General features: G+C 43.4%; 2 protein-coding genes across 2 annotated transcripts in view; one reads left to right on the top strand and one right to left on the bottom strand.

Annotated features, from left to right (window-relative positions):
- Nucleotides 1-9,346: 9,346 nt before the first annotated feature.
- On the bottom strand, nt 9,347-11,855 carry LOC142870633 (KN motif and ankyrin repeat domain-containing protein 1-like). The gene is made up of 2 exons (XM_076002481.1): nt 10,119-11,855; nt 9,347-9,622 (listed from the first exon to the last, which is right to left on the bottom strand). The coding sequence occupies exons 1-2, from the start codon at nt 10,434-10,436 to the stop codon at nt 9,362-9,364; spliced, it is 579 nt and encodes a 192-aa protein (XP_075858596.1). The 5' UTR covers nt 10,437-11,855; the 3' UTR covers nt 9,347-9,361.
- Nucleotides 11,856-14,106: 2,251 nt separating this feature from the next.
- Nucleotides 14,107-24,181, top strand: part of SLC35F2 (solute carrier family 35 member F2) — a 53,612-nt gene continuing 43,537 nt past the window's right edge. The window contains exon 1 of the mRNA XM_076002479.1: nt 14,107-14,813. Coding sequence (XP_075858594.1) covers nt 14,704-14,813 — 110 coding nt within the window. The 5' untranslated portion in view covers nt 14,107-14,703. The remainder of the gene's footprint in view (nt 14,814-24,181) is intronic.

The raw sequence follows: 24,181 nt of genomic DNA, 5'->3' as shown, positions 1-24,181 counted from the left end.
GGATTAGGGCTCACCCTAATGGCTGATTTTAACTTCATCACCTCTTCAAGGACCCTATCACAAAACATTCTGAGGTACTAGAGGTTAGAACTTTAACATATGAATTTTGGTGGGACACAATACAGCCCATAATGCTCTGCCCTCTGTCCACCCCACTCCAAACTCATGTCCTTTCACCTGCAAAATACATTTGGCCCTCCTAACAGTCCCTTAAGTCTTAGCCCACTCCACTATCAACTCTAGTATTTTTTTTTTTTTTTAAGACAGAGTCTCACTTTGTTGTCCAGGCTAGAGTGAGTGCCATGGCATCAGCCTAGCTCACAGCAACCTCAAACTCCTGGGCTCCAGCTATCCTACTGCCTCAGCCTCCCAAGTAGCTGGGACTACAGGCATGCGCCACCATGCCCAGCTAATTTTTTATATATATATATCAGTTGGCCAATTAATTTCTTTCTATTTATAGTAGAGATGGGGTCTCGCTCTTGCTCAGGCTGGTTTTGAACTCCTGACCTCGAGCAATCTGCCCACCTCAGCCTCCCAGAGAGCTAGGATTACAGGCGTGAGCCACTGTGCCCGGCCTAACTCTAGTATTTTGTACTCAAGTACAAAATATCATCTAAATTCTTTTAAATCAGGTATGAGTGAAACTCATATAAGAGGTATGATTCATCCTGAGGCAAAAAAGACTCTAGCTGTAAGTCTATAAAACCAAACAAGTTATCTGCTTCCAAACTACAATCATAGGACTGGCATGGCAGTCCTATTTGGATTTTCCTATTCTATTTATTTTTATTACAGCATATTACACAGGTACAAATGTTTAGGTTACATATATTGCCTTTGCCCCAACTGAGTCAGAGCTTCAAGTGTGTCCATCCCCCAAACGGTGCGCACCGCACCCATTACGTGTGTATATACTCATCCCCTCCTCCCCACTGGACTTTCCTATTCTAAAAGGTAGAAATCAGAAAGAAGAAAGGTCTCAAGCAAGCCCAAAACCTAGCAAGGCAAATTCCATTAGATTTTAAGGATCAAGAATAATCCTCTTCAGGCCAGGCCATAGTGGCTCATCCCTCTAATCCTAGCAATTTGAGAGACTGAGGCAGGAGGATAGCTTGAGGCTAGGAGTTTGAGACCAGCCTAGGCAATATAGTGAGATTCCATCTCTACAGAAAACAAACAAATTAGCCAGGTGTGGTGGGACCCACCTGTGGTTTCAGATACTTGGGAGGCTGAGGCTGGAGGATTGCTTGAGCCTAGGAGGTGGAAGTTGCAGTGAGCTATGATTGCAACACTGTGATCCAACCTGAATAACAGAATGAGACTCTGTCTCTAAAAAAAAAAAAAAAGAGAAAAGAAAAGAAAAAAAAGAAGCCAGACACGGTGGCTCATGCCTATAATCCTTGCACTCTGGGAGGCCAAGGCGGGTGGATAGTTTGATTGTTTGAGCTCAGAAGTTCGAGACTCCGCCTCTAATAAAAATAGAAAGAAAATTACTTGAACAGCTAAAAATATATAGAAAAAATTAGCCGGGCATGGTGGCACATGCCTGTAGTCCCAGCTACGTGGGAGGCCGAGGCAGGCGGATTGCTTGAGCCCAGGAGCCCAGGAGTTAGAAGTTGCAGTGAGCTGTGATTGCAACATTGTGATCCAGCCTGAATAACAGAATGAGATTCTGTCTCAAAAAAAAAAAAGAAAGAAAGAAAGAAAGAAAGAAAGAAAGAAAGAAAGAAAGAAAGAAAGAAAGAGAAAAAGAGAAAAAAGAATAATCTTTTTTGGCTTAATGCTGTTTTCTGGGCCCACCAGGGTGGCAACCCACATCTTCAGCCTTGGTTGACTTCAACATGTGAATTTTGGGGACGGGGATATAATTCAGCTCATAACAATTTCTATGATGAAAATGTAACCAATCACCCTGAGCAGCTACCTTTTATTTAGACACTTATTATGAATATAATGAGCTCTTTGACTTAGGATTTGTAGAACTGAGTAAAACTACCAGAGAACTATTTGGGAATCTACAGTACAGATCAAGATGGGACACAAAATTGTAATTACAAGATGATGGAATTTCAACATTTAGGGAATAAATAGAGGTGTAGGATTAGTTTTTCTTAGCTTCAAATGAAGTCTCCCTGGCTCTTACATTTTATTACCTCATCTCTCAAGCATAGAAATGGCTTGGTGGCTCATGCCTGTAATCCCTGCACTTTGGGAGGCCTAGGGGGGAGGATTTCTTGAGGCCAGGAGTTTGAGACCAGCCTGGGTGACATGGTGAGAACTTCATCTCTCTAAAAACAAAAAAAAACAATAGAAAGGGGGTTTTAACTGATATTTTGAAAATCTGGAAACTTAACATTTACTTTTTAAATTATAGTACTTTAGCATGGCTAAATAGTTCATATTTAGGAAAAAAAAAAAAGAAAGCCAGGAGAGGTGGCTCACACCTATAATTTAGCACTCTGGGAGGCTGAGGTGGGAGGATCACTTGAACTCAGGAGTTCAAGACCAGCCTGAGCAATAGCGAGACCCATCTTTACTAAAGATAGAAAAAAATTAGCTGGGTGTAATGACATTCGCCTGTAATCCCAGCTAGGAGGCAGGAGAATCGCTTGAGCCCAGAGGTTTGAGGCTGCTGTGAGCTAGGCTGATGCCATGCACTCTAGCCCAGGTGACAGAGTGAGACTTTGTCTCCAAAAAAAAAAAAAAAAAAAAAAAAAAAAAATGTAACCAATGAATATGATAGCAAGAGATTGGGAGACAATGGATTAATTTAGGAAAGTCTTCTCTGAGGAGGTGACATTGGACCTAACACTATGCTTACATCTGGAGGCAGATTATTCCAGGCAGAGGAAATGAGGCAAACTTGGTGCCTTAGAAATAGAAAGAGCACAGTGTGCAGGTGGAAGAGGTAGGCAGGGGCACTATAAGCTAGAATAAGGAGTCTAAATTTCATCCTAAATATGACAGTCAGGCAGGCATTGAAGGCTTATAAGCAGGGCAGTGAGTGACCTTATTTCATAGGTATTTTGGATAATGGACCATAGAGAGGCAAGAATAGAATAAGTAAAAAGATATAGGAATCTATTGCAGGAGTCCAGGTGGTTTGGCTTAGGGCAGCAAAGACAGACACAAAGTGAGTGGATTTAAGATATATATTTTTTTAAGACAGTGTCTCACTTTGTTGCCCAGGCTAGAGTGAGTGCATGGCGTCAGCCTAGCTCATAGCAACCTCAATCTCCTGGGCTCAAGCAATCAATCCTCCTGCCTCAGCCTCCCGAGTAGCTGGGACTACAGGCATGCGCCACCATGCCTGGCTAATTTTTTCTATATATATTAGTTGGCCAATTAATTTCTTTCTATTTATAGTAGAGATGGGGTCTCGCTCTTGCTCAGGCTGGTTTCGAACTCCTGACCTCGAGCAATCCACCCACCTTGGCCTCTGGAGTGCTAGGATTATAGGCATGAGCCACCGCACCAGGCCTTAAGATATATTTTGAAAATGAAAATAAGAGACTTGCTGTTGGATTGAATGAGGAAGACAGGAGAAAAGAGGAACCAAGTATGATCCCTAAATTCTGTAAAGAAAAATAAAAATCTCAGGGCTGCCTCTCCTGCTCACCTCCTTATGCAAAAGGAAGGTTAATCCTGGAGGCTGAGTCATGCAACAGCCCCTTCCAAATGAATATCTGTTACTAATATAGTACATCAGCCAGATCCGCACAGAAAGGTAAAAGGCTGCAGGTATCTACAAGGACTGCCCTCAGAGGTCATTCATAAGGAAATTCATGCTGACCTCCCATAAGCAAGGACATGTAAGTTGTAACTTTGGGCCTGCAGGGGCTAAGTCTAGTTTTGAAAACTAAAGTCTGTTGGATTCCACACTAATAATGTTGATTACAACTTTATCTTTCCAGGTGCAAAACAGAAACAAGACAAGGTCAAACATTCTTCCACTAACCCAAGGACATCTATATAGGTGATGCTTCTTTCACTCCCTTTTAATATTTGCCTTATCTTGTGAAAAATAAAGATTTCCAGGGCCTCATAAGAATGTAACCATGTGTCTCACTGCCTACCTCCCTCTTCCTTTTTCCTTTCTGTATGCTCTATCCCCTTTAAATACTGAGTTCCCAAATCCCACTTTGGTAAAACAGTCACAGATTTGTTTGTGGCTTGTGTTTTTCCTGGGCACATCCTCAAACTTTGGCTTAAACTTCCAATGACTGAGACCTTTGCCTCAGTCACTTATTTCACGTTATCATTTCTTAGCTGGAGAAGTGATAGATTGACGTGCTATATACTGGGATGGGAGTAAGTGGGGAAAGAGCAAGAAATGGGGGAACAGAAAGAGTTCTGTTTGTGTTTGAGATGCCTTGAAGATTTCCTACTGCAAATATCAAGTAAGCAGCTATATATATATATAAATCTGGAACTCAGAGGAAGCTTATACTAGAGTTAAAAATTGGTGGGGTCATCAGCCTATGGTTGGTATTTAAAAACATTGGATTAGATAATAAGGGACAGCTATGGTTAATTACAAAATTTAAAACACCAGATGATTTTTTTTATCCTCTTTTTTAATGTTTTTGTTTTATGTGTACAATCTGTTTGTTCCTTTTCATTATTCCTTCTGTATTTATTTCAAGCGTTGGATGACCTCAGGAAAAGGGATTCAGGGAATGGCATCGGGAAAAGAGGTAAAAGAGAGAGAATCTTTCAAGACTATGGGCAGAAAAGAAGGGATAAGTGGGAATTGACTGGGACTAAAGAATAATTGTTAAATGCTAGTTTCTTAGAGTCCTTTCTCTTCAATTATATAGTAAGGTCATTTAGGGCTGTGTACAAGTCTTTTTTTTTTTTTTTGAGACAGAGTCTCACTCTGTCACCCAGGCTACAGTGCTGTGGCATCAGACTAGCTCACAGCAACCTCAAACTCCTGGGCTTAAGCAACCCTCCTGCCTCAGCCTCCCGAGTACCTGGGACTACAGGTGTGTGCTGCCATGCCTGGCTAATTTCTTTCTATTTTTAGTAGAGATGGGGTCTAGCTTTTGCTGAGGCTGGTCTGGAACTCCTGACCTCAAGCCATCCTCCCACCTCAGCCTCCCAGAGTGTTAGGATTACAGGTGTGAACCACTGCACCTGGCCCTATACACATCTTTTCTTCCCTATTATATTGTAAACAATTTGAGGGCAAGAACCTAGTTTGTTTTTTTTTAAGAGACAGAGTCTCACTCTGTTCCCAGGCTGGAGTTCAGTGGTGTGATCAATAGTGCACTGTGTCCTTGAATTCCTGAACTCAAGTGACCCTCCTGCCTCAGACTCCTGAGTAGCTGGGACTACAGGTGTGTATCACCACCCTTGGCTAATTTTTAAAATTTTTTTGTAGAGACAGGTTCTTGCTAGTCTCAAACTAGGTAAGTCTCAAACTTTTGGCCTCAAGTGATCCCCCAACCTCAGCCTCTCAAAGTACTGGGATTACAGGCATGAGCCAATACACCCACCTCAAGTCTTATTTATTCTTACCCTGAACATAGTAGGTATTCTAAAGATGTTTGTGGAGGGAAGGAAGGAAGAATAAAAACATCATTCATATCACAGATCAGTGTAGAACTGTGGTCTGTACATAATTTGCATTCAACCAATACCTAGTTGATTGATTTGCAATATATCCTATAATAAGATAATAGCAACAATGTGAATTCTCCAAAGAAAGTTGCCATCTAAGCACACAGTATTATTGATTCACTCTGCTTAATGACAAACAATTGTAACATTCTCATTTGTTTGGTACCCTGTGTACTTTTGGCCATTTGAATCGAAGACAGGTTGGCACTGACCAGTATTCTTAAAACACCTGTGAAAGAGAAAATAAGGAGGCTGAGCTGGAATAAGACAGCAATTTGCCTTTGTGAAACCTCAAGAGTAGGCAATAAATGTATTTAATAGGGTGCTACAAACAGAATTATTTAAAAAATAAGGCTTTTAAAATAAGAGCTTTAAGATGACCTTTAATAAAAAAAAATACATTTGGAAAGTTCCCAATGACTGTTTATAGAATGACTTTAACTACCTTAAACACTGGTTCTAGATTAAAGGAGTTTTAAATATTGATATTAATATCTGTAACTTGTTTAAAAATCTTTTTTCTTTTTGATGCTTTTCAATAAAAATGTTTCAGTTCATTACTAATGTGGTATTTTTAATATTCAAATTTGTCCCACAAAATAATATAATATGAAATCATAAACACTTAGAACTATACTCTCATGCATTTTGATTGATGGTACTCTTAATATGGGTGTGACTATAATAGCTTTTATTATTCAATATATTGTGTTTGGTAAGATCTAAAAAGTATGTCTACTTACAGTTAGTTTTACAAGCAGCAAGAAAAAGATACTGGGAAAGAGGCTCATGCATGCTGGTCAGTTAAATTGGAGAAATAGCCTGGTGAATCTGACATCAGTATATCAATGACTATTCTGAAGATCTTGGGCAATTTACTTAATCTTTCTGAGTTTTAGTTTACTGACCTAAAAAAATAGTACTAATAATGCCTGATAGCAATTTGGGAAGCATTTGTGGCAAACCCATTGATGGCTGCTACAGTATCTCTTATCTCAGGTGCTCATTTCCATGAGACCTTGAAACCTCTTCCATTGAGAAGTGGGGTCTATCCCTTCCCCCTGTGTCTGGGTGGGCTTGTGACTATGGTGGCAACGAGACAATGTGACTGCTAAGGCTAGATTATAAAAGAAGATACCACAGTGGCTTCCACCTGTAGTCCCAGCTACTTGGGAGGCTGAGGCAGGAGGATGGCTTGAGTCCAGGAGTTCGAATCCAGCCTGGGCAACATAGTGAGCTCTCATTTCTAAAAAATGAAATGAAATAAATAGGTATCAACCTGTATTTATAAAAAATTAAAGGAGATGCTGAGAAAGACAAAATGACCCCAGTCTTTGACATTTGGAAGTTGACCTGCTGGGTCATATTATTCTCTTATTGGACACAATCTCACAGAATACCATCCTCAGACAAGATTACTCTAAAACTGGCTGTGCAAGGTGGCTGATGACTATAAGCCCAGCACTTTGGAGGCCAAGACAGGAGGGTTGCTTGAGGCCAGGAGTTTCAGACCAGCCTTAGCAACACAGGGAGGCCCTGTCTCTAAATTTAAATATTAGCTAGGTGTCCTGTTGGGAGCCTAAAAGCCCAGCTACTCAGGAGCCTGCACTTGGAGGATCGCTTGAGCTGGGGAGCTGGAGGTTGCAGTGAGCTGTGATCATGCTACTGCACTCTTCAGTAGGGGTGACAGAGTGAGACCCTGTCTCAAAAAACAAAACAAAACAAAAAACACACAAGAAAAATAAAAACAAAGGATTACTCTGAGACCTTGACAAAATGAAATTAAACAAGATTAAGATGATTAAGATTAGCTCGTGATTTTAGGTAAGCACAAAAACAAGGTCACTGTGTCACCCACAAAATATCTCCTCTCCACTTTTGGCCAAAATGAGTGACTGCACTTCTTTCTCAATTGCAGTTTTATCCTCACCCTTGTCTGCCCTCTGTATAGTAGATTTATTGAGACATCAATCAGAATTACATCCAATCTAGTGTTAATCCTTGCTTCCTTCTACCCTTCCTCGAATCACTCAACCAAACCCAGAATCCTGCAGTGGGTTCTAACTCCCTCTTACTGAGAATCCGTGGTTCCCCATGGTATGTATTCTCTCTCACAGAAGCAGTCATTAGTTCAACTTGTTTAACTACATATATATTCACAGTGGTCTTTGGTTGGAGCACATTGACAAGATGCTTTGGCTTTTTTCTCTCAGGGCGCTTGGTTGGGGGTGGAAACCAGCCGCAAAGTAAGCAGACCAATTACCCTGAAGTCACTAGGATACAGTAAGATCAAATTAGCCCACAGACACAAAAAGAGACCATGTAGAAAGCCCCTGAAACTAAGTGGCAGGAGAGAGAGAGAGACAGAGAGGGAGAGAGACAGAGACAGACACAAAGACAGAAGGAGATGCTGGTCAGGCCCTCAATGCTCCAGGTCTAACCTCCCACTCCACCCCTTGCTTTCTAGCTTCAGCTACTTCCTGGCTGCAACCGCAGGAGACGCCGCCTGGCCCATACCTTCCTAAATTCCTGACCCACAGAAACCTCCAGAGATAATACAATGATTGCTGTTTGAAGCCACTAAGATTTGAGGGGATTTGATACATACAATAGATAACATAAAGTGTCTGGCACACAGTAGGCGCTCAATAAGTGGTAGCTCTTTTTTTTTTGTACTTATAAGAAGTAAGCACGAGCAATATATGTAACCTTAACACTTGTACCCCCATAAGACACTAAAATAAAAAAATAAAGAAGTAAGGCTATTATGTGCAAAATCCCCAACGCCTAAATTTTTTTTTCCAGTAAATTTCCCTTGACAAAAACTTGTGGACTGGTGCCCACAGATCCACTCAGTGTATTTTAATCCTGATACCAAAATAAGGTAGACTGATCAATACTCCTCCGTAAGGGGATGAGCTCATTTTGGAGCAATGCTAGAGCAGTACTACGATTGCTACTATCTGAGGAGGATTTTGTGTTTAGGAAATATGTGTAACTTTGTTCATAACTTTACAAAGTTGACTATATTTCCTGGCCCACTGTTCCCTGAAGGTGAAGAAACATGTTTTATTTTTTTGTTTTATTTTTTTTTTATTTATTTATTTTTTTTTGAGACAGAGTCTCGCTTTGTTGCCCAGGCTAGAGTGAGTGCCGTGGCGTCAGCCTAGCTCACAGCAACCTCAAACTCCTGGGCTCGAGTGATCCTTCTGCCTCAGCCTCCCAGGTAGCTGGGACTACAGGCATGCGCCACCATGCCCGGCTAATTTTTTTTATATATATATCAGTTGGCCAATTAATTTCTTTCTATTTATAGTAGAGACGGGGTCTCGCTCTTGCTCAGGCTGGTTTTGAACTCCTGACCTTGAGCAATCCGCCTGCCTCGGCCTCCCAAGAGCTAGGATTACAGGCGTGAGCCACAGCGCCCGGCCAAGAAACATGTTTTAGATAAAGATTAATATGACCTGTTGAAAAATACCTTAATTGGCGCGTCCTGGCCGCCTGCCGAGTGACTGACGGGGAGTGTCGGCATCTTACTACGCTCAGGATGAGGCCAAAGCACATGCAGTACTTCCTACCAAAGTAGACTGGACCATAGTGGAGTCTCTCTGCTGGCTGACATGAGAAATAGGCAGCCTGCCCAGCAGACACTTGATCTCCTACCACCAACCTTTACACAGCATGAAGCTGCCCAGTACCACTGGTGGCAAAGTAGCTCCTGCTCATCTGCAACTCAGCATTCCAGGCCGAGTCCCCTAGGCCCTGGCCTAGAGGCGCAAGGGAAACAGCTTACGTTGTCCTCCAGGTGGCCATTGCAGCCTGGCTGGGCCAGCAGCAGCTTCACGATCTCCACGTGCCCGTGCTCGCTGGCACACATGAGGGCTGTGGAGCCCTCGTCGTCCTGGATGTTGACATCAGCCCCGCAGGCCAGCAGGCCTTTCACCATGTCTATCCGCCCGTGACTGACTGCCAGCATGAGGGCCGTCTGCCCTGCCTGTGGGAAGGAACAACGGACTTCAGAAGTACATACTGAGCTGTGTAGAGGATCTGTGTCATCGTAGCAATGAATTGGAGAGTTCAGAAGATGTATAAAAGTCAAGTTGTGAACACATCTGGACTTGAGACACTCTGTGCCTGGCATGAAGACGCTTCAACAAGGAGACAGGAAACAACAGACACTGGGCATATGATGTGGACTCCTAGTCTCTTACATGCAGGCAGACTTAAACCATTTCTGTGCAAACTCTGCAAACAGAAGGGCAAGGCAAGGGGGGAGGGACAGGTTTCCAATGCCAACTATAAGCCCATATTTCACTATGTTTGGTCAGCAAGGGCAGCACGTGGACTAGGGGTGGGCTGGCGAGCAAGTGCACTGTGGTGGGAAGTGTGGTGTCACTCACTGTCTGCTCTGGCAGAGTGATCACAGCAGGCCTGTGTGGTACCCACCAGGCACATCTGCAATCAAGAGCACAGGAAGCAAGTGTGCTCACCTGACTGGCTTTGGCGTTGACGTCCCCACAGCCGAAGAGTTCTTCCACAACCCGCATGTCCTTTTCTGCCTCCACGGCAGCAAGGGCCGCCAGCATGATGGGGGTATACCCCGCTTTGTTCTGGTGATCCACATTACACACATCTGCAAAGAAGAGTCTATTAAGGGAGCAGCCATCTCCTAACAGCAGCTGCACACAGGGACAGAAGGTATGTGGTTTAGAAGAGGCCCAGTGAAATGGCACCAGGTAGTCAGAGAATGACTTAGGAGGAAATGTGAGAGATGATTTCATGCCAAACAAAAAAATTTTTTTTTCCATATCATGAAAGACAGTAAACTTCTACGGCACGTCTTGGTGATTGAACTGCAACAATCTTGATGTCTGTGAGGCTGTTCTAAGTAATGGCTTCTTTGGAGAATAAACTATATTAAATCTAGGCATTCAGCTGTATTTAGGAAATCACTGTTTTGGAGTGAAGCAGACATTGAGAGCCACAGATGAAAGAAGGGTTTGTAAAGGCTTGTGTATGAACACTGAGTATGTTGTTATCTACTTATCCAAACACTACTCATTCTGAGATCCTGAGTTTATAACTCTGATTCGTGCAGCGTCTGTAGAAGCAGAATTCCAGTCACATAACATCTAGCTCTAGGATTTGTGGTCTGAGAGTGAATGCATGAAGTCCTCTAAGAAACAGCCAGGGCTGGACAGACGCAGTGAACCAGACCTCTTCTATTCCTGTAATTCTTAAGGAGTCTTCAAGGGCGAAATTATCCTTTAGGCATTTAAAAGTTCTTTCAGCACTTTCTATGAAATGGTAAATGTTAGTAAGCAGCATTTATGTGTGACCAAGTTAAAACATTTAGAATGTTTTTTATCATAAAGGAGTAGAAAAGGTATCAATGAAAATTTACCTTAAGATCCCAAGCAACTGCATACTAAGTGCATAATGGTGTTTTTAAAAGTGCATATTTTTATGTAAAAAATGGAAAAGAAAAGGCTACAGAAGCAATAAGTACATGTGCTCTTTGAAGCTTCACAAATGGTGAAGCATCTTAGATTCATATTTTATAGAGCCAGAATCTCAGTGTATAATGGCAAGCAATAAAAATTAAGTAAATAAAGAGTGATTAATATCATTTAATTTGCCAAGATGTTTGATCCACTCTAATTTTCCAAGAGTATATTAAATTGTTCCTTTCAGAAGTAATACTGCAATCCTATTTCCAGCTTCCCTGGCTGGATATTATCCACTTCTGTTTAAACAATAACTTGGGCTGACATTATCGCCAGCTCTATTTAATGTCTGGAAAGTCTGAAGGGAAGAAGGTTTGAAATTCCTTCCTGTAAGATGGAAACAGTTATACCCTAACACAGCCCCTAAAATAGGGAACAAGCAAACTTAGAGGAGAAAGAAAAGGATCAATCTGTTTGAACTTCTTCTCTGCATTAATCCAAAATCCCCAAAGCAGAGTAGAAAACACTGGACAGACAAGTTCAGGAAAACTGGACAGTTTTCTTGCGTATTCTAAATCAGATGTTCACATTGTATCCTCATTAACACATTAACTGCCATGTGAGTTGTATTTAACTCATGCTAGTTTTGAGCCGGGGGCCTTGTGAAACATATGTAAGCATATGGTTTGTGAAAATCTTGTTGATGTTCTTGTTACAGTTGATAATTTAATTGCATATAACTCAGACATAGAAAGCAATAAAAAAATAACAAATTTTTCATTAAATCAGAAAAAAAAAAAAAGAAAAATACCTTAATTGAATATTTTTCAAATTGTAAGTAGTATTTGCTCATAGTAAGAACACAAAATGAAGATATATAGGCAATATCTCCTCACTTATCTACTCTCCACCCCCCATCCTCAACCACTCCCATGATTTAACCACTATCAATAGCTTAGTATGTATTCATTACAGTATATACTAAGTTTATTCCTACACATACACAGTTATGATAAAGTTTAATTTATAAATTAGGTCCAGTAATAAATTAACAGCTAATAATAAAATAGGACAATTATAACAATACACTGCAATAAAAGTTACGTGAATATGGTCTCTCTCTCAAAATATCTTACTATACTGCACTCACCTATTTTTGGAGGGCAGTTGACCATGGGTAACAAACCATGGAGAGCAAAAAGGCAGATTGAGGGGGGACTACTCTATATTGTCAGGTAAAAAAACAAATCTCATTTAGTTAAGGACTTTATTTGAAAGGATTATTGCGAGTGGGGATGGGGTGGGGGAGGGTTACTGTAATAGGAAGAGACTATTCCCAGGTTCTTTGAAATGGAATGAAAGGATGGCTTGACTGCATAGCTGATCCCAGAGTATTTCTTTCTTTCTTTCTTTCTTTCTTTCTTTCTTTCTTTCTTTCTTTTCTTTTCTTTTCTTTTCTTTTCTTTTCTTTTCTTTTCTTTTCTTTTCTTTTCTTTTCTTTTCTTTTCTTTTCTTTTCTTTTCTTTTCTTTTCTTTTCTTTTTTTTTTTGAGACAGAGTCTAGCTTTGTTGCCCAGGCTAGAGTGAGTGCCCTGGCGTCAGCCTAGCTCAGAGCAACCTCAAACTCCTGGGCTCAAGCAATCCTACTGCCTCAGCCTCCTGAGTAGCTGGGACTACAGGCATGTGCCACCATGCCCGGCTAGTTTTTTCTATGTATATTAGTTGGCCAATTAATTTATTTCTATTTTTATAGTAGAGACGGGGGTCTCGCTCTTGCTCAGGCTGGTTTCGAACTCCTGACCTCTAGCAATCCGCCCGCCTCGGCCTCCCAGAGTGCGAGGATTACAGGCGTGAGCCACCACGCCCAGCGATCCCAGAGTATTTCACCTGGAGGCCAGCCTGTTCTCAGGAGGGGTTTTGCGCTGGCTCAGGCTGAGGGTGGGTTAAAGTTCAGAGGCCTGGGAGGAGAGAAACTTAATCAAAATTTGGTTAACAAGCATCCTATTGGTCAGTGGGATAAGCAGCAGGTCAGTCAATTATTTATGTGGCAAAGAATGGGAGTTTGGGGATCTGTGGCAGGCCTCAGCCTAGCTAAACAAAGGGGTATCCTTGGGGGCTTTTCTAAGTCCTAAGGAGAAGGTGTTTCTTTGCATTTTGCTATTTACAGGAACACAAAAGCGTGGGGCACGACCCTAGTCTCAGCTACTTGGGAGGCTGAAAGCTGGAGGATACCTAGACCTAGAGCCCAGAGTTCAAGGCCAACCTGAGAAACATAGTGAGACCTTATCTCTTAAAAAAAAAAAAAAAAAGAAAAGAAAAAGTAAGAGGTTTGTTAATCATCATTTTTTCAGTGTTTTCCAGGAGTACAGGACTCAGGTAACATTAAACATTGTCAATATGCAGAGTTTAATGAGTTGTTTGCTTTACACAACTGAGATATTAAATGTGTTTCTAATGTCCTCCTGTTTCATGATGTGGTTGTACCATAATATTCAATATTTGGTCCTCTATGGATGACCATGTCTTGGCTTTCAGGGTTTTTTCCCCCCTCCCCCATTTCACTTCAACAATTAAAAAAAAAAATCATTTCGTTTAAACTTTGTGCTTCCTGCAGCTGCTACATTTGGGATTCCTAAAAGCTACATTTTGTTTTCAAAAACCAATTTTTTTTTTCTTGGAATCTTCTTACAGAACTGCCAACTGGTCTGCATAGACGGTCTTCTCAAACACAGATTTATGTCTTGTCCCCATCCCACGCCCCCACCCCGGAAGGAAGGTGACTAGGAAAAAAAAAAAAATGGTCCCAACACCTTTTCTTTTGTCTTCCGCGTCTCCTTTTCCAGAAGCAGGGGACCAACCAGACCCGGCCGACTTCCTTCTGTCTGTGACACTCAGGAACTTTTCGACCCAGCTCTCCGTCCCTCTTGGGTCCGCGGACGCACGGGAAGGCGTGGCCCGATTCAGGGCACCCCGGCCGGCCTCGGCCGCCTCCCGGCCCCGCGGAGACGACTCCGAGCGCGCCGCGAGGGGGAGACGGGCCTCGCTGCGCGCCGCCGAGGCACGCGTTTGCACGATCTGTTTAGGGTCTTACCTGTGTTTTGCGAGGAAAAGAAACAGAACTGAAGCGTCTTCGGTTCTTCTAGACGGGGCTGTCTCGCATCCGCCAGCCCGAGGGCGGGAGACCTGGAGATCGGGGGAGGGGGGCTCAGCCGGTCCTCCCAGTTAGCCAAGTTCGACTTCTCCGGTCGGGACACCCTGGGACTCGGCCACGATAACCTCGTGTCGCCTCATTTGCTGATTTCAAACGAGGAACCATAAAACCCTGAAATGCACATTGGCTGCCGCCCAGCACCGAGGCTCGAGCGCCAAGGCGGAGGAGAGAACTGCCCTTTCTCCTCTTCGGCGCCCGGAGGTGCCAGGCTGCGACCTGCGAGCGCACGGTCTGGCCGGTAGGGCCGCGCGGTTAATGATTGGCGGCAGAGGCGGCGCGGCCGCGGAGCGAGCGGCACGCTAGCGGGAGGGCCGGGGAGCGACCGCCGCGCAGGCCGAGCCCAGCCGAGCCCCCGCCGGCTGCCAGGCGCCGCCTCTCGTCTCCCGGGCCCCGGCTCTTCGGGGGGTTCCCGGCCCGCATGGAGGCGGCCTCGCCGGCGGGACCCGAAGCCCCGCGGCCTGCGGCGCAGGGAGCGGAGGGCGCGTCCCGAAGCCTGTGGCTCAGGATACAAGGCAAACTCTTCACCTGGTGAGCGGGCGCGGCGCGGCTGGGGCGGCGGGAGCCGGCGGGGAGCGCGCGGGCGAGCCCTGCAGGCGACCCGGCTCGCACGTGTCTGCGGGGCGCGTGCACGGGCGGCCCGGGCGGGGGGGGGGCAGAGGTGGCGGCTGCACGGACTTCGGTTCAGGGGGCTCAACACGTGCGCAAGGGATGGTGCGCTTCACTTGGCCTCTGGAGGCACTTCGTGCACCTCCCGCTCGGCTCCCTCTGAAAAATCCTGGCGATGTATTGCAGAGGGTTGGGGAGACATCTACGCTGTTGGCCCTGTTAGGTCGGTCCCCAGAAGCCTCCCGGCGGGGAGGGGGGTGAAGTCCCCGGAGACGCTGTGAAGAGGGGTGCCCACCCTTGGGCTTGGCGGGTGAACGCACTCCACTTCCCGGCGCCCGCGCCCGCGTTCCTTCTGCTGCGCAGCTTGTGACACCGGGCCGGGTGATCCTCCACTAACACGAGTTCACCCAAGTGAGAAATCCGGGTTGAGTTTTGTGCTGCTGCCCGGCGGGAGACTCCTGGGCCAGAGTGAGGTGCCATGGCCACCTCCAGGGCTGGGGGCCAGAGAACCCTGTTTCTGGTGTCATTGGGTGTGATCTGTGGAAAATAGGGAGGCGTGTTCTTAAGGGATTGGCGGCAGCTCTGGGGACAGCATTTCTGTGTTACTGGAGGACTTACGGTTCTGGAATTAGAAATAACCCAGGACCTAAATAGTGAAAGCCATTTGTTGCGCATTCATTCTGTGCGAGGTATCATGCTTATCAATTTATATGGTTAATATCCAATCCTCGCCACTTTAGGAGAAGGCGCTACTGTTATACCCACTTTGCAGATGTTGAAACACAGAAAGCTAAAGGAATTTGCCCAAGGCCACGAGATGATCTGTAAGGGGTGGTCGTGCTTGCAAGCCCTAAACTGCATTCGGTACTGGCACCTCGTGAAACAGGCATTTGATTTTTTTTAATGTTATAAAAGTGAATTTCCTTTTAAAGATTGTGAAAGCTGCGCCTTGAAAAAGCTGTATACCATTTTAAAAACTAGATCGATAAAAGTGTATGCGTTTTTGTCATATAAATAAGTATAGTTTTAAATAGAGATGCATGTGTTCAAAGGAAAGTCGGCCAGAAATCACATTTACTGTCCACTTGTGTATGTCCTGATAAATTTGCGGCGAGATCTCAGCTGGGAGGCAGTGTTGTGTAATGGTTAAGGGCATAGACTCTGGACTCAGATCCTGGCTGGGTGTGACCTTAGGCAAGCCGCTTCTCTGTGCTCCAGTTTTCTTATTTGCAAAATGGAGAATATAACAGTACCTACCTTGTAGGGCTGGTGTGAGGATTAATTGGGTGACTGCACAGGAGTGGGCAGACAGAGCCTGGCTCATTTCAGTGTTCTGCATGGGTTAGTTGGTTACCATCAGCTCCGTTCTTGGGTGATGGGAACACGTAGTGATGATTGCTTAGGGAGATTGTCACGGTCCTGTCCATGGGTGGACTTTAAAGTGTTCCGACAGTTCTTGGGCTCCTGGCTTGGAGGAATCCCAAGCCTTGACCCACACAGGGGAGGGAGATGACAGACACTCAGCAAGTATGCATGAAGAATTTATTGTAAGGAAAGTTAGTTACTGTAAGGAAAGGGTGCAAAGCGAAAGTGCATTTCCTAAAGGGAAATGGGTCTGTCTCCGGGAGTGGAGAAGACACTATCTTGTTATGTTTTTCCTTTGATAAGCTAGTAATATATGTTGATGTAAAGGCCAGTTATAATTACTTATGATTATATGTCACATGTTTTGGGGTCTGGATTTTTCCAGGTATGAACATAACTTAAAGGTTATGTTCCAGGCATTCTTTTCTCCTGTAAGTGTGATGGGGAAAGTCACCATTTATGGTGGAATTCTGGTTGGTGGTCACTGTTCTATTGTCTAATCAACCTATTCGTTAAGACTGAAATAACTGTGTATCCCTGGTTATTTTCTGTAACTATTTCCTTCTTATTGTTTCACTGTTTCCTCCTTCTTGTTTTTCTGCCTTCTATAAGTCCATCACCTCTTGTTTTTCTGTCCCTAACAAGATGCCAGCAGCCCTGAGGCTGGGGCAGATGATGCTACTGATGTCAGTTCAGCAAGATATAATGAGAATTAGCAATGAATTTTTTTCTCCTAATGTCTTAATATTTTCCAAATCCTGGTATGTTTTATAATCAGGACTGTCTAGTAGGCTCCTAAGTATGAGATTTCTTCTGTTTATTTTATTTATTTATTTATTTATTTTTGAGACAGTGTCTTACTTTGTTGCCCGGGCTAGAGTGCCGTGGCATCAGCCTAGCTCACAGCAACCTCAAACTCCTGGGCTTAAGCAATCCTTTTGCCTCAGCCTCCCGAGTAGCCGGGATGACAGGCATGTGCCACCATGCCCAGCTAATTTTTTTATACAGTTTTTTTTAGTTGGCCAATTACTTTATTTCAATTTGTAGTAGAAATGGGGTCTCGCTGTCATTTAGGCTGGTTTCGAACTCCTGATCTTGAGCCATCCTCCTGCTTCGACCTCCCAGAGTGCTAGGATTACAGGCGTGAGTAGATTTCTTCTGTTTTTGAACAGACTTTTTCTGTACTTCCCTAAGGGGTTATTCTTTTCTTCTTTGTGTGGTAGCTATCTGTAGGCCTTCTACATTCCCCATGGACAGAGTTCTTTAACAGCAGGACTCATGTCTTTTTTCATTTTTCAATGAATGTAATAATGAATGAGTTAGTGAAGATGACAAAGGTTCTTGTGGCTTCCTTTCTATTTTGTCTCACTCCTTGAACTCTTCCCTTTATTGGTCTTTATTCCAAAGGTCTTCCTTCAGTAGGTTCTTGTTTGGTTGGCTGGACTCTTTTTTTTTTTTTTTTTTTTTGAGACAGAGTCTCACTTTGTTGTCCAGGCTAGAGTGAGTGCCATGGCGTCAGCCTAGCTCACAGCAACCTCAAACTCCTGGGCTTGAGTGATCCTTCTGCCTCAGCCTCCCGAGTAGCTGGGGCTACAGGCATGCGCCACCATGCCCAGCTAATTTTTTTTTTTTTATATATATATCAGTTGGCCAATTAATTTCTTTCTATTTATAGTAGAGACGGGGTCTCGCTCTTGCTCAGGCTGGTTTTGAACTCCTGACTTTGAGCAATCCGCCCGCCTCGGCCTCCCAAGAGCTAGGATTACAGGCGTGAGCCACAGCGCCCGGCCTGGACTCTTTTTCCTTAAGGTTTCCAGTCCTGCCTCTGGCAACCGTCCAGGCACTTGGACTCTAGATTGCAGTTTCTCCTCATCCAACCCAGCAAACAGAAAAGTGCAGTTTACCAGATACCCAGTACTCCTTATACTCAGTATTTTAAACTCTGTTATTCAAACTCACGTCTCCCAAGTTTGAGTTTAGTTTTGTGAATCCCTAACGGAGGCCATGGGGGGGGGGGAGGAGGAAGACAGGGGGGGGAGTGGTGGAGTGGAGACAGTTTTGCTGGATGAATATGATATCACCATATGGATAAGATACAGAGGGAGATTGGAAACCACACAGCTCCTTTCTACTCCTGTACCAATAAGGGCAAAGGACAGTCCTTTTGGCAACTCGGTATTAAATACAGGGGAAAAGATTCAGGCCTAGAGCTGGTTCTGTTTTCATTATGAGGAGGATATATTCTAGGTGACCTCAACTCCTGATATACGTGCCTTTCTTAGGGTACAGACAACTTTTCTCTATGATTAAAAATATCAGATCACTTGTTCAACAGAAGTTTATTGAACACTTACTATGCACCAGGCATTCATGATAATGAGCACTATGTGTTCCCAAGTGGACTCTGCTTGTAATTTGGCTTTTGTCATTTATTGCTATCAACTCAAATGAAACATACAGTAACAGAATGCCATGGATTTCCAGGAGTATGTGAAGATGTTTATTATGTAATTGTATACCATCAGGCTGTTTACATCTGACACATAGGCTTTAATTTATTCATATATTTAAAAATGCATGTTCCTTATAACGACCATCAACTTTGTATCTCTAGCAAAAGCCTTTAATTATTATTTCATATATCTATCTTTTTCCCATCAAATAGATGATCAGCTTTTTGAGGGCATAGATTTTATCATATTCTTCTGTAGGATAGTGCTGGATATAATTCATTCATCCATTCTTTCATTTACCAGTCCTTACACATCTATAATATTCTAGGCTCCAGGCTAGTCTTTTTGGCTATAACAATCAATAGGATTTAGTTCCTGCTCTTGAGAAAGCTTATAATCAATTATGGTAAGAAGTTATCATAAGTGTCATAAAAATGAGTACGAAGTTCAGTGATGGCACGAAGGAGGGCAGAGACCAAGTCTACCAGGGTGAGGTAGGGAGCTGAAGGGAGAAGGTAATTGGGATCTTGAAGCATGAATAAGAGTTTTCCAGTTGGACTAGATGAGGAAGGGTAGACTAGGCCGGGAAGTGCCAGAGAGTGTTTTATTTAAGGCATGGGCTGGAGGAGGGATGAACAATAAGAGTTGGTCAGTCTACACATGCATGCCTTGTTGTAGTCTAGCAAAAGGCCTGGGTTGGCCTTTGGTTTCTCCTTTCCTTTTTGTTTCCTTCTTTCAAAGGGCAAAGCCCAGACATTTTTTAAGGAGTCATTTAGTTGTGCTTAGCTGTACAGCCTTTATCTGTTCATTTGACAAACATCTATTGAGCACTCATTGTGTGCACAGCGTAAGTCCTCTAAGCTGGTGTGTAGCCCTGCTGAAGGCTATCAGTGTGTAGTGTTATTTAAGCAAAGATGTAAAATGAAGGATTTTCGTGGCTTGTGCAGTTCCCTGGGAAAATCGCAGAACTCTAGATCCTACCGATCTCCATAAATTCTTCCTTCCCACTTTTTACTGTGAGATTATTTAATATCTACCTTTCTACTAGACTCCAGGAGTCAGGAACCAGATCTAGCTTTGGTCACCCTTGTATACGCTGATGTTACAGCGCTGACCTTGCAATAAATTCACAGTAAGTATCAGTTACAAGACTGAACGAATCCCTAATTCCAAATAGGAATTGTATAAAAGATCACATCTCTTTTTTTATATAAAAATTTCCACTGAGCACTATATGTTTATAACCCAGTCAGGTTGTTTTGTTCCTCTAGTCAGTGTTTCTCAACCTCAGTCTTATTGACATTTTGCATTGAATAATTCTTTGTTGGGGCTCTTCTGTAATTGTAGGATGTAGCAGCATCCCTGGCCTCTCCCTGATAAATACAGCATAGCATCCCACCCCTACTCCCACTCTCAGTTATGACAGTTAAAATTGCCTGCAGACATTGCCAGATGTCTCCTGGGGGACAAAATCACCCCTGGTTGAGAACCACTGATCTAGCCTATTGTTTCAAACTGCTGCAGAGTATTCTGTGGCTCCATGATCCACCAGTGATGGGCAGGCAGACAATTTCCAACTCCCAGCCTCCACAAACAACACTACGATGAGCATTCTGATACATTTCCCCTTCTGTACTGAAGCAGAGCTTATGGACAGGCCTCCAGGTGACTTTGGGTAGAAGGGAAGAGATGAACCCCAGGATGGAGAAACCTTGGGAACCATAGAATCACTGGTGATTGCTACTGTTCAGTGCCCTTCCATTCTGATATTCATTAGGCTATTCCTGTTAGCTGCTCTGGAAGAAGGAGGAGAGGAGGCAGTCTCTCTGAGTTGTAGCCTATTAGCCCAAGAAGCTTGGAGGGGGTAGTCGGAGCAGTGATTGCTGGCTAGACAGCCTGAACCTATTTTATTAATTTCTCAATGCTGAGAGAAATGCTTAGGGAGTCGTTAAAGGGACAGGCAGTAATTGTCCCCATGGAATGTAGGTCGGGAGAGGTAAGAGTGGAATTTAAAAGCTTCTCCCACCCTCATGCCCTTTAATGGGCCTCTGGCCACTTTCTGTCCAAGGCTGTGTATGGTCCTGTCTCTTCCCCAGACCAGTTCTAGACAACCTTTGGGTTGTTCTTGATTTTCTTTGCTTTTTCTCTTCAGGTTGATTTGAAGGAAGAGGAAATGGCTGCCAGTGCTTATTTCCCATCTTTAGAAAAAAAATTTTTTTTTTTTTTTTTTTTAATTAGAGACGGGGTCTCGCTATGTTGCCCAGGCTGGAGTGCAGTGGCTATTCACAGGCGCGATCCCACTACTGATCAGCACGGGAGTTTTGACCTGCTCCGTTTCCGACCTGGGCCGGTTCACCCCTCCTTAGGCAACCTGGTGGTCCCCCGCTCCCGGGAGGTCACCATATTGATGCCGAACTTAGTGCGGACACCCGATCGGCATAGCGCACTACAGCCCAGAACTCCTGGGCTCAAGCGATCCTCCCATCTCAGCCTCCCGAGTAGCTGGGACTACAGGCGCGCGCCACAGCGTCCGGCAGAAAAAAAATTTTTTAAGGGATAGGTCTTTTCTATTGCCCAGGCTAGAATGCAGTGTTCATAGTTTACTGCAGCCTCAAACTCCTGAGCTTAAGTCATTCTTCCACCTCAGCCTCCTGAGTAGCTGGGACTACAGGTGCACACCACCATGCTCTGCTAAATTAAAGAAAAAATTTTTTCGTAGAGGTGGGGTCTCATTATGTTGCCCAGGCTGGTCTCAAACTCCTGGCCTCAAGAGATCCTCCCACCTTGGCCTCCCAAGTGCCGATTACAGGCGTGAGCCACCGTGCCTGGGCTTATTTGCCATCTTGACGGCACTTCCCAGAATATCCCCAGAATCCACCTCCCCCTTCAGCCCCTATTGTCACTACTTCATTTCAAGCCTATATCATCTCTTCCTTGGACTCTTGTAATATTTATAGCTTCCATCCATGCCCCTCACCCCCCTCAATCATCTTGCTGCATAGAAGCCAGCGTGATGCCAAATACATCGAAAGCGTATCAATAGCTATCATCAAATGAGAATTCACTATGTATCAGTCCTCCTACATTTTGTCAATCCTTGTGACAATTCTCTAAAAATAGGTTTTTCAGTCCCATTTGACAGAGCAGGTAAGTAACTTGCCCAGGACGTTTGGCTGGTAAGAGGCAGAGCTGATTCTAAAACCCAGACCTGCTTTACTGTTTCAGAAATCTCATCCCATCATGTTCAAGCTTTTCACCATGAACTACAAGGCTCTCCATCACTGGCCCATTTCCCTGTCCAGACTCACTTCCAGGAATGGCCATCTCTCACTTGGTGCTCGCCTGAGTGACACTGACACACCTGTGGTTCCCTTGCACATCATGCCTGCATCTTTGCACCTATAGTTTTCTCCTGGGATGTTTCTGCTATCTAACCTCTGGTCGTGGCTGCTTGATGACTCTTTGTAGACACTGCAAGTTAGGAAGTCTTCTTCCTTGACTTCTTTCTGTCCCTTCTCACACACATTTTGGGTTGGGTGCCCCTGTACCTTTCAGGTACCTGTTCCTACCTCACTCGTCATTGTACCTACCATATTGTAACCTTAGATATAATTATCACTTGCCTAGGAGAGTGCTGTGCCTGGCACAGAACTGGTAGCATTTCTTCCCATTTTGGAGGTAGACTTGGTTTCTAGGAACAGTAAAAACGTATTTGCAACCAGATTTGGTAAATAAGATGTAAGAGTTGAGACTGAAATAAAGTTGGGCTATTTCTTAAGAGCAGCTTTAAGAGATGTTTTGAAAGTAGCCACATTTGTGGAAGAAGCAAATTGCCTCCCTAGGAAACTGCTTGTGTATAAAGTTTTGGTAAGTTTATTAAAAACCTATAAGAACTTTCTTGTGTTATTATTTACTGAGGATCATCAGAGAGAACTAATCATTTCACATAGGTTAGTTTTCCAGATAACTTAAAACTCACTCATTCAAGCATTAAAATTTACTTTTTAATCCAGTTGAGGTTGGGTGCAGTGGCTCATACCTATGATCCTAGCTCTTTGAGAGACCTGGGCAGGAGGATTGCTTGAGGCCAGGAGTTCAAGACCAGCTGGGCAAAATAGTGAGACTCTGTCTCTACAAAAAATAGAAAAATTAGCCATGCATGGTGACATGTGCCTGTAGTCCCAGCTATACAGGGAGGTTGAGGCAGGAGCCTCGCTTGAACTCAGGTGCTTGAGGTTGCAGTGAGCTACGATGATGCCACTCACCCTAGCCTGAGCAACAGAGAGAGAGAGAGAGAGAGAGAGACTCTGTCTCAAAAAAAGAAAAAAAAATCCAATTGAACGACACTATTTATGTGATAGATTACTAATTTCTGCTAATTCATTTATTCATATTTTTTGGCAGTAGTTCTTCAATGTTTAATTGGTTTGTATTGAACAACTCTCTAGCGTATGCAAACTCATTTAATTACTTAGTGGGTCCATTTGCAACTAATCCTGGAGATTTTGCTAAGAAAAAATAAAACATTATTTAAAATTCATGAGATATTTAAAACAAACATATGAGACTACTCTCATATGTTTTAATAGACAAATTGCATTCAACATGATAATACATTTTCTTCATGATGCAGGATCATCATTATGAACTTAAATTATTCTTCTGAGTGGCAGCAGTATGTTCAGGGGCATTAAAGTGAATTTCTTTTCTTTTCTTTTCTTTTTTTTGATATTTTTCTCCCAGGTTGTCATATGTGATTTTTTTTTTTCTGTATTACCAAGGATCTCTCTGGAAACCGTATGCTTGGTAACAAATTATGGTTTCTAACCTGTTAACACTGTAGCAATGAGATAGCTCACTTTCTTACAATTGCTTGTAGTGAAAATATAAATAGGCCCTGAGTAAAGATTTGAATGGTTTTCATTTTAATAAATTACTACAGCTTTTAGTCCACAGATTTCAGAATGTTAATTTGGGTGGTTACAGGAGTCTATGTTAATTAAAGTCATCAGACAAGTGATATGGCACAAAAACTTGGTTTTTTATGTAAATGATACAGAGAAAAATTTTATTAAAAAACCACAGTTAAGTCCAAAACTTCTTTCTAGTCATTTCTTAAAAACCAGAATATTTAAGGAACAAATGGATTCACTTTCTTCAGTCCAAAAAGTTCTTACTGAGAGCTGGCAGCTGGTATTGTGCTGGGTGCGGTAGATCTCCCCAGAGAACTATGGGACATTCCCACCCCAGAGAATTTAGGAAATACCTGGGGAGAAGAGAGCATTTCCTAAGCTTTTCACAGTGGCATTATGTGAGAGACAAAGGTAATAAAAGCCAACCTTTATTAAGTAAGGCTTACCTTGTGCACCTAGTGTGACCACACTATTCTGTGGCCTCAGAGTGAATTAACTCATGTAACCTCACAATAAATTTCTGCAGTATTATAATACTGTTATGGCCAGCCCCGTTGGA

This window comes from Microcebus murinus, chromosome 4 (genome assembly GCF_040939455.1).
Source record: "Microcebus murinus isolate Inina chromosome 4, M.murinus_Inina_mat1.0, whole genome shotgun sequence".
Lineage (NCBI taxonomy): Eukaryota > Metazoa > Chordata > Mammalia > Primates > Cheirogaleidae > Microcebus > Microcebus murinus.
This window is presented reverse-complemented; position numbering and strand designations above follow the sequence as displayed.

What these genes read in the sequence shown, in the direction of transcription:
- LOC142870633 (XM_076002481.1), bottom strand. Translation starts at nt 10,436, where the DNA reads ATGGAAAAAAAAATTTTTTTGTTTGGCATGAAATCATCTCTCACATTT. An exon ending in TCAACGCCAAAGCCAGTCAG is followed by an intron (nt 9,623 to 10,118) that starts GTGAGCACACTT and finishes TCCTTCCCACAG; the next exon opens with GCAGGGCAGACGGCCCTCAT.